The sequence below is a fragment of the Mauremys mutica genome, chromosome 1 (genome assembly GCF_020497125.1).
Source record: "Mauremys mutica isolate MM-2020 ecotype Southern chromosome 1, ASM2049712v1, whole genome shotgun sequence".
Taxonomy (NCBI): Eukaryota; Metazoa; Chordata; order Testudines; family Geoemydidae; genus Mauremys; species Mauremys mutica.
The window spans coordinates 362,086,696-362,097,128 of record NC_059072.1 but is presented as its reverse complement, the minus strand read 5'-3'; the positions used below and the strand labels follow the sequence as shown (position 1 = coordinate 362,097,128).

Sequence of the window (10,433 nt, the reverse complement as noted above, 5' to 3'; positions counted from 1 at the left end):
AATCCTCGTAACCCCAACAAGGCTGGGCCCTGGATCCCGGGGGGGCTCAACCGCCGACATTCTCATGGTCACTTAGGACAGAAATTAGGGTGTCCCAGCCCTGGGGTGCTATCTCTGCTTTGGGAATTTCTCTGACCCACTGATCATTAGGTACATCTCCAGCAAATACAATTTATTAAACCGCAATAAATTTTTAAAAAAAGGAGAAAATGGGAAATGTTAAAGGAAAACTCATCACCCCCCTCTGTTGCAACAGGGGCACCACGAACAGCTGTCACTGGAAAGGAAGGGCAGCTGACAGTCTGTCCCTCACATGTCCCAGGCCCCTTCCCATGCCCTGTCTGTGCTGCAAGGATGCCGCGGGTCGGACCCTTGCTCTGGCGGAGGTCGCATGCCCTCAGGCTCTAGGTGGCAGGGGCCTTCTGCCCAGCATCGGCTCCCCGGTCAGGGTTACAATTCCCCTTCCAGTGCAGCCTGAAAAGCCTCTTGGATGGGGGCATCTCCCTGGCTGGGCCCTGTGCCCAGGGTCCCCCCCTCGCTCTTCCCAGGTACTCACCACACCAGGCAATGGACTGCTCCAGCCCCAGTCCCAGCCCCAGCTCCAGCTTAGGGTCAGGGCTGGAGGGCAGGGCTGAGGGGGTGGCAGGAGGTGTCCGGCTCAGAAAGGATGGGCTCGGAGCTGGGGGTCAGGGCTGAGGGGGTGGCAGGGGGTGTCCGGCTCAGAAGGGATGGGCTCGGAGCTGGGGGGCAGGGCTGAGGGGGTGGCAGGGGGTGTCCAGCTCAGAGGGGCTGGGCTCGGAGCTGGGGGGCAGGGCTGAGGGGGTGGCAGGGGGTGTCCAGCTCAGAGGGGCTTACCATGCTGCTTACTCCTGCCTCCCCCCTGTCCCAGAGCCTCAGTGCCCTGGACAGCGCTGCATTGGAGGATGGAGGAATGCGGAGGCGGGGTGGAGCCTCCGACATTCTCGTGGGGGCCCCTGTGGGTCCTGGGGCAAATTGCCCCACTTGCCCCCCCCCCCCCCGGGCGCCCCTGGATTCAAGGAGCTTGATCTGGTTTTTTTTTTAACAAAAATGGTTATGGGGTGCCTTGATAACAGTCTCTAAGTATCTACATGGGGAACAACTAGTTAACTATAGGGTTTTCAGACGGGCATACAGAGGTGGAGCATGATACAATGGCTGAAAGTTGAAGTTAAACAAATTTTGACTGGATATAAGGTGTAGATTTTTTAAACGGTGAGAGTAATTAACCACTGGAACAATTTACAAAGGGTCATGACAGATTCTCCATCACTGAGAATTTTTAAATCAAGGTTTGATGTTTCTCTACAAGCTCTGCTCCAGGAATTATTTTAGGGAAATTCTCGGGTGTGTGCTCTACAGCAGTGGTTTTCAAACTCATTTTCTGGGGACCCAGTTGAAGAAAATAGTTGATGCCCATGACCTGGGGCCGGTTTTATTCAATATCTTCATTAACGATCTGGAGGATGGTGTGGACTGCACCCTCAGCAAGTTTGCAGATGACACTAAACTGGGAGGAGTGGTTGATACGCTGGAGGGTAGGGATAGGATACAGAGGGACCTAGACACATTAGAGGATTGGGCCAAAAGAAATATGATGAGGTTCAACAAGGACAAGTTCAGAGTCCTGCACTTAGGACGGAAGAATCCCATGCACTGCTACAGACTAGGGACCGAATGGCTGGGCAGCAGTTCTGCAGAAAAGGACCTAGGGGTTACGGTGGACGAAAAGCTGAATATGAGTCAACAGTGTGCCCTTGTTGCCAAGAAGGCTAATGGCATTTTGGGTTGTATAAGTAGGGGCATTTCCAGCAGATCGAGGGATGTGATCATTCCCCTCTACTCAGCACTGGTGAGGCCTCATTTGGAGTACTGTGTCCAGTTTTGGGCCCCACACTACAAGAAGGATGTGGATAAATTGGAGAGAGTCCAGCGGAGGGCAACAAAAATGATTAGGGGGCTGGAGCACATGACTTATGAGGAGAGGCTGAGGGAACTGGGATTGTTTAGTCTGCAGAAGAGAAGAATGAGGGGGGACTTGATAGCTGCTTTCAACTATCTGAAAGGGGGTTCCAAAGAGGATGGATCTAGACTGTTCTCATTGGTAGAAGATGATAGAACAAGGAGTAATGGTCTCAAGTTGCAGAGGGGGAGGTTTAGGCTGGATATTAGGAAAAACTATTTCACTAGGAGGGTGGTGAAGAACTGGAATGGGTTACCTAGGGAGGTAGTGGAATCTCCTTCCTTAGAGGTTTTTAAGGTCAGGCTTGACAAAGCCCTGGCTGGGATGATTTAGTTGGGTTTGGTCCTGCTTTGAGCAGGGGGTTGGACTAGATGACCTCCTGAGGTCCCTTCCAACCCTGAGATTCTATGATTCTATGATTCTATGACCCAACGGAGCTGGGGATGAGGAACTTGGGGTGTGGGAGGGGCTCAGGACTGGGGCAGAGGGTTGGGGGAGAGGGTGTGAGGGCTGTGGGGTGGGGCCGGGAATGAGGGGTTCAGGGTATGGGAGGGGTCTCTGGGCTGGGGCAGGGGTGGCGGTGCAGGAGAGGGTAAGGCTCTGGTCTGGGGGTGCAGGATGTGGTTCTGGGTGGGGTGATGCTCAGGGCTGGGGATTGGGGCACAGACTTACCTCTGGTGTCTCCCACTCAGTGGCGCAGCCGGGGTGCAGAGGCAGCCTTTCCGCCTTCCTGGCACTGCAAACCATCCTGTGCCTGAAGTGACCAGCATCAGATCCGGCTCCTAGGCTGCCAGTGGGCGAGTGGAGCCGGTGCTCGGGATGGGAGCAGTGTATGGAGCCCCGTTGCCCCCTGCCTAGAAGCCAGACCCAATGAGAGGAGACAGAGCCGGGAGTCAAAGTATGTCAAAGTATTGAACCAACCGAGGAGCAAAGATCAATGGTTCATTTCACTGGTGAAATGCCAATGATCATAAAGAAAAATTGAATGTCAGTAGCTCTTCCCACTGTCCATTTCCACCCCATTCCCTGCCCCCATAACCTCCAGCGCTGTCCACGTCTCTGTGTACACACCCCTGCCTGCCCCCCGACCTTCTGCACTGCACACATCTCTGTGTACACACCCCTGCCTGCCCCCCGACCCTCTGAACTGCCCACTTCTCTGTGTGCACACCCCTGCCTGCCCCCCGACCCTCTGCACTGCCCACTTCTCTGTGTACACACCCCTGCCTGCCCCCCGACCCTCTGCACTGCCCACTTCTCTGTGTACACACCCCTGCCTGCCCCCCGACCCTCTGCACTACCCACTTCTCTGTGTGCACACCCCTGCCTGCCCCCCGACCTTCTGCACTGCCCACTTCTCTGTGTACACACCCCTGCCTGCCCCCCAACCCTCTGCACTGCCCACTTCTCTGTGTACACACCCCTGCCTACCCCCCGACCCTCTGAACTGCCCACTTCTCTGTGTACACACCCCTGCCTGCCCCCCGACCCTCTGCACTGCCCACGTCTCTGTGTACACACCCCTGCCTGCCCCCCGACCCTCTGCACTGCCCACGTCTCTGTACACACCCCTGTCTGCCCCCATTACTGCCTGCTTCTTTGTCAAGTATCAGAGGGGTAGCCATGTTAGTCTGGATCTGTAAAAGCAGCAAAGAATCCTGTGGCACCTTATAGACTAACAGACGTTTTGCAGCATGAGCTTTCGTGGGTGAATCCCCACTTCGTCGGATGCAAGTAGTGGAAATATCCAGGGGCAGGTATATATCCGCAAGCAAGAAGCAAGCTAGAGATAACGAGGTTAGTTCACTTCTTTGTGTACACCACCTGCCTGCCTGCACAACCTCCACTGCTCCCTGACTGTCCAAGTACACACCCTGCGTGCTCCCTCAACCTCCAGAGCTGCTCACCAGTCCATGTATGTTCCATGATCCCACAGTCACCACCCCAGCCACACAGTGATACCTCTCACCGAGGATCAAAACCAGGTGCCAGACCCCATAGCGACAGCTCACAGAAATATCTCCTCAGACTAGGTTAAACTCAGTGTCTGCCTGCACCCGGGAAAAGGGGAGATCAGCCTGAACTGCCTTTCTGGGGGCAAAGGGAACCCAGCAGCAGCTCTGCCTCTCCAGGAAGGAGAAACAGACAGACCCAGCAGGAGGGAGAGAGGATGTAGAGGCAAAAAGGAGCCAGTGTGAGTAACTTTGTCTCAAAATGACACAAAGCTTTAACGTATTGCAGCCCTCTAGAAACCCAGACACCCCTTCCTGAGGCATCTTTTCTGTGTTGGCAATTGCTGACTGTGCCACAAGGCTGTAGTGGGGCTGCTCACAGGAGGATGGAGGATGGTGTCAAAGATGTTACATTAGAGTCTGAGACACCCCCCTCCGGACCCAGGAGGGCTCGTTACGCCTCTTTGGTCTGTGCATTAGGCAGGATGCCCATTCCCTATTTCGCCCCCATAATTTTAGAAGTATAGTTGGGATTATGTTTTCCAATGTGCATTACTTTGCACTTATCAACACTGAATTTCATCTGCCATTTTGTTGCACAGTCAGCCACTTTTGTGAGCTCCTGTCGTAGATCTTCACAGTCTGCTTGGGACTTAAGAATCTTAAATAGTTTTGTATCACAAGGGAGTGAAGTTGCTGAATTGGAAAACTTGAGCTAACTATAGAAAAAACACACCTCCCAAAAAAAGGAAAAAGGAAGCTACTGAGACAGATAGAAGGACACAGTAAGGGCTAGTCTACACTTACCGTCCGGGTCGACGCGGTGAGTTCGACTTCTCGGAGTTCGAACTATCGCGTCTGATCTAGACGCGATAGTTCGAACTCCGGAAGCGCCGCGGTCGACTCCGGTACTCCACCACTGCAAACGGCGATGGCGGAGTCGACCTTGGAGCCGCGGAGTTCGACCCCGCCGCGTCTGGACGGGTGAGTAGTTCGAATTAGGGTACTTCAAATTCAACTACGCTATTCACGTAGCTGAATTTGCGTACCCTAATTCGAACCCCCTTTTTAGTGTGGACCAGGCCTAAGAGACTAGGAACTGGTCTTAACAACAAATATTTCTCTAAACTATTCCCTATACATTTGTAGTTCCAATTTAGTCAGGTAGACCCCTTATTTTTTCTGCATTCAGCACCCCAGGCCTCCCTCCCATGCCCTGGCTGTGCTGTGCTGATACCTGGAGTCAGAAACCTGGTAGGGTGGTGGCCACACACCCCCAAGATCCAGGTGACAGGACCCTTCTCCCCAGCATCTGTCCTTCCATCGGTTCACGTCCTCCTTTCAAGGCCTTCCCCTATGGTGTCTCCCAGCATTGCCCATGGCCCCACACTGCTCTTCACAGCTGCTCATCATGCTTGGTTGCCATTGCAAATGAGGGTGTTAAAAGTATCCCCAAATAGCCCAAATCATAGATAGTGTAAAAACAACAATAACTTTATTATATTACTTATTTTAATTGCATTCAATGATGGTAGTCAATGTCCCCATTTTGTGTTGAATTGTTTTGTCACTGTTAGTCTTTATTTGGTTATCCTCCAGGTTTCCTGAAGGATTGGATGTAAAAAATAAATCAGGTAAATTTTCCTCACCAGATCACTGTACATATGATAAAAAAGTTCAGCATTGTAGATTCTTATTTTCCCCTCTGGCTGTCTGAAAGCTTAGCTTCCGTTCATCAAACTGAGCACGAACCCTGTTCACAGAGACTAATGCAAAGCTCCTTGCTTCAAAAAGCTGCATTACTTCTCGTAGGCTGGAACTCATGGAAAGGCCGAGTGACAGGGGGTGTTGGGCTGGGGGCTGACCTGTGACAGTGAAAGAAGTCAGGTGATGATCAAAGAGAGGGAACTTCGCAATGGAGAGGGCAGTGCTTGGTGATGGAGTGATAAGACATTAGGTGTGAGGAAGTTTTCAGGCTCTGAACATCCACAATGCTGAGCTCAGCCAAACTGGGACAGAGCACACTTGGTTAATGAGGAGAAATCCTTTCCCCCTCTTGTCACAGAGGATCAAAGTCAGTGGTCCGAAAATCACATTCTGCTGGTGTATTTGACCACTTTGTCACGAAGCTCTTTGGTTTTGACCCCATAAATGATAGGGTTGAGCATGGGGGGGATGAGGAGATACAGGTTGGCCAAGATAATGTGAACGTGGGGCTCTATACCCTGACCAAACCGGTGTGTCAGGTTGGTGAAGAGGCCAGGACTATAAGTTGTCAGCATCACACAGATGTGGGCTGTGCAGGTGTTGAGGGCTTTCTGGTGGGATTTCTTTGAGGACATTTTTAGGATGGCCCTGATGATCAGACCATAGGAGATGGCAATGAGCATCAGGTCTATCCCACTGACTACAAATGCTATAGCCAAGCTGTACATCCTGCTAACTGTGATGTTCCCACACGATATTTTCGCCACAGCCATGTGCTCGCAGTGCGTTTGGTGGATAATGCGGTTGGCACAGAATGGCAACCTACTCAAGATCAGGGGCAGAGGCAGGATGAAGAGAGCAGACCGTATCAAACCTACAAGCCCTAACGTAGCGACTCGTGCATTGGTGAGGATGGTGGTGTATCTCAGAGGGTTACATATGGCAACGTAGCGATCGAAGGCCATTGTCACGAGGACTGCTGACTGCGTAAAAGAAACTGTGTGAAGGAAGAACATCTGGGTGAGACACCAACCCACAGTAATGTTTTTGAAATTGAACCAAAATATACACAGTGCCTTTGGCACAACCAAGGTACATGTGGTGATGTCTGTGAGTGCCAACATGCTGAGCAGCAGGTACATTGGCTTGTGCAGTGTCTGTTCCTTGCCTACAATAAACAGAAGCGTGGCATTTCCCAACAGGCTGATAATGTAGGACATAGAGACAGGAATGGAAATCCAGATGTGGGCAGCTTCCAAGCCAAGGATCCCCGATAGGCTGAATGTTGAAGGGTTAGAGGGGGTGAGGTTGAAAGTTGCCATGATAGGGTACTCAATGTGTCGATCAGGCTCAGAAGTCCGCAAGGTGCCTGTGAAGAGAGAGAAGCACAGCAAGGGGGTTACACGCTTTATACAATAAATAGTACAGTAAAAATTTTATCTTTATTAACAACCTAGAAAGGGGGGTCAGCAGTGAGGTGTCACCAGATTATTTACAGATGGCACCAGAGTATTTAACTCATAATCAAGTCCAAAGAAGTCCTCAAAGCCAGGTGAATGGGCAGTATGATAGCAGATGCACTTAGGTGTCAATATTGTCAAAGTGTATGTCCACTGAAGGGAAAAGCTTGAACTCCTTAAACACCTTATAAGGTTCTAATTTAACTGTATGAACTCCAGACAGGGATCTGGGCATCATGGTACACAGCTCTGTGAAACCCTGTTCAAAGTGAAAGCATGGACAGAAACTGAGCAAAGCACTAGGTTCCAGTAGGAGGGAGATGAGGAATCATAGAGAAAATAAAATGCCATGAGATCTATTGGTCAATGTTTCACCCTCCTCTGCACTCTTCTGTGTAGTATTGGACTCCCTTCTCCCCCAGGATATTGCAGAAGTAGAGAGGCCAGGGCAATGAGAATGATCAAGGGCCTGCAGAAACTCTCATATTGGAGAGATTGAGAAGACTAGGATTGTTATCTTAGAAAGGAGATGAATAAGAGGTGACATGAGAGAAACCTATAAAATATTGACTAGCAGAGAGTAGATCGAGATGTGTTCTCCCTGACTTATATTACAAGATCAACAGGACAGTCAACAAGAGGTAGTTGACACCACAAGATAAGAGGAAGAACCAGGAAGGATTTGTAGATTAACATGGATAGTGAGACTATCCAGATATAATATTTATAGCTAAAAAAATATTTTGGAAAGCCCATACACCCACCTGTTTCAGGGCACAAGCTAATCTCTAGCTTTTAGGCATTAGGGTGACACCCTCTTGATGGTCATCACCCCACCGTCCCCGTAGTGCTGTGTTACTTACACCTTCTTCTGCAGCACCTGATGCTGTTACTGTCAGAGAGAGGACACCTGACTGGATGGACATAGCTCTTATCCACGATGCAATTGCTATATTGGAAAGAAACCAAGTTTCCCAAATGGAAACAGCTGTTATCATGCTGGGCTCTGACTTTGTGCTTAATTGAATGGGCACAAAGAGCACGAAAGGCACAAAGCTCTTGGTATTTAGGGCTACAGGCCAGCATCTCTGTTACTTCCCTTGTTTTTTTTGGTGAGACTTTCTTGTAGGCACGCAGCTTTGTCTGAGACATAAGTTACAGGTGTTAACTGACAAGTGTAAGCAGAGACGTGTGCCAGCAACTCAGCTGCTAACCCTTCTCGTGACTGAATATCAATGAAGTTTGCAAATGACAAAAAAATTGGGCGATTGTAAGTAATGAAGAGGACAGGTCACTGATTCAGAGCAATCTGGATTGGTTGGTTAACTGGGTCGAAGCAAACAATACATGTTCTGATATAGCTATGTAGAGATCTACATCTAGGAACAAAGAATGTAGGTGACGCTTATACAATGGGGCACTATGGGAAGCACAATGTCTTTAAAAATGTTTGGGGGGTGTGAAGGGATAATTAGCCAAACATGAACTCCCAGTATGACCATGTGGCCAAAAGAGATAATGTGATCTTTGGATGATAATGAGAGGAATCTCAAGGAGAGATAAAGAAGTTATTTTACCTCTTTATTTGGCAATGGTGCGACTGCTGCTGGAATCCTGTGTCCAGTTCTGATGTCCACGATTAAAGATGGATGTTGATTTATTAAAGAGGGTTCAGAGAAGACTCACAAGAATTATTAAAAGATTAAAAAACCTGCTTTATAGTGGTAGACTCAAAGATTTCAGTCTATGTAGATTATCAAAGATGGTTAATGGATGACTTGTTGACAGTGTGTAAGTACCTACAGAGGAGCAAATATTTAAGAATAGTCTTTTCAGCCTATCATACGGAGGTATAACACGATCCAATGACTGGAAGTTGAAGTTGAAGAAATTCTGACTGGAAATAATGCATGCATTTATTAAATTGTGAGAGTAATTAACCATTTGAACAGTTTACCAAGGGTCTTGGTGGATTCTTCATCACTGAGAAGAGAATTTTTAAATTAAAGTTGGATACTTCTCTAAATGATCTGCTCTAGGACTAAGTTTTAGGAAATGCTTTGGCCTGCGCTCTACACGACGTCAGACCATATGATCACAATAGTTTATCTGCGAACACGTCCCTAGGAGTCAGTTGGAGGAATTTTGCCTCCACGCTCGTGCATGAGCTTATTGAATGCATTTTTCCTATTCGTGACTGTGTTGAATTTAACTCTATGAGGAAAAATTCTCATGCGACTATAGAGCCTTGGAAATGTTACTGTAGGTGTGTGTTTCACGAGACTCACAGATCTCATGTGACATTGCCTGGAGAAACGTTTTACATGGGAAATATAATGACGTGAGCCCATGTAACCTCCACACTGAGGAATGAATGTACAACCCTCACCATTAATGACTATCAGAGACAGCTAGCAACTGCTGCAAGAACATCCTGGTTTTAACGTCTGTGTCCCAGTGGTCCCCGGTTTCGGTCAGGTGCCAGTGGTTCCTTAACATGGCAGCTGGGTTCAACTAGGCCAGGGGTTCTCAAACTGGGGGTTGTGACCCCTCAGGGGGTTGCAAGGTTATTACACAGGAGGGGGAGGGGGTCAGGAGCTGTCTGCCTCTACTCCAAACCCTGCTTTGCCTCTAGCAATTATAATAGTGTTAAATACATAAAATGGTGTTTTTAATTTATATGTGGGTCACAGTCAGAGGCTAGCTATATGAAAGGGATCTAGGCCCTCACCTCCCCCAGAGTTGTCCGCTCTCATTGTAGAGTGTGCATACTGCTCAGCTTGTGTGATGTCCATGTACAGCACTTCCCGAAGCTCCACATGGTGTATATCTGTGCACCAAGATCAGGAGCACAGGTGCCTTGGTACTTGCAACGTCACTGATTACCCACCAGTCAATAGAGCCCCATCAGAGGTGACCTGGCATTTGCCTCACTCTGTGTGAGATTTCTGACCAGTGAGTCAGTCACTGACCTGCCCCTGGACAAGGGAGCAGGGCGGGAGGCACCTCGCCCCCTGCAGAGGAAGATCTGTGGGGTGCAGGGGGCGGCTTGGAGGTTGAGGGAGCCAAGAATGAATGGGGAACACGGAGAAGACACTGGCAACCAGCGTGCTGTTGGAATCAGTGCAGCCTGAAATGGGGAAGAAGAATGCGGACAGGGTGTCAGAACATGATGGGAGATTGAACCAGCTGAGGAGCATGGTGATATCCCTCTCCCAGGGGCAAAACCAGTTACCAGAGCCCACAGCAACAGCTCACAGAAATATCTCCTCAGACTAGGTTAAACGCAGTGTCTGCCTGCACCTGGGAAAAGGGAGAGATCAGCCTGAACTG

General features: G+C 49.4%; 1 protein-coding gene across 1 annotated transcript; it reads right to left on the bottom strand.

The window, feature by feature from the left end:
• Nucleotides 1–5,719: 5,719 nt before the first annotated feature.
• On the bottom strand, nucleotides 5,720–9,856 carry LOC123362295 (olfactory receptor 52D1-like). The gene is made up of 4 exons (XM_045002729.1): nucleotides 9,832–9,856; nucleotides 6,737–7,009; nucleotides 6,169–6,637; nucleotides 5,720–5,798 (listed from the first exon to the last, which is right to left on the bottom strand). The coding sequence occupies exons 1-4, from the start codon at nucleotides 9,854–9,856 to the stop codon at nucleotides 5,720–5,722; spliced, it is 846 nt and encodes a 281-aa protein (XP_044858664.1).
• Nucleotides 9,857–10,433: the final 577 nt, after the last annotated feature.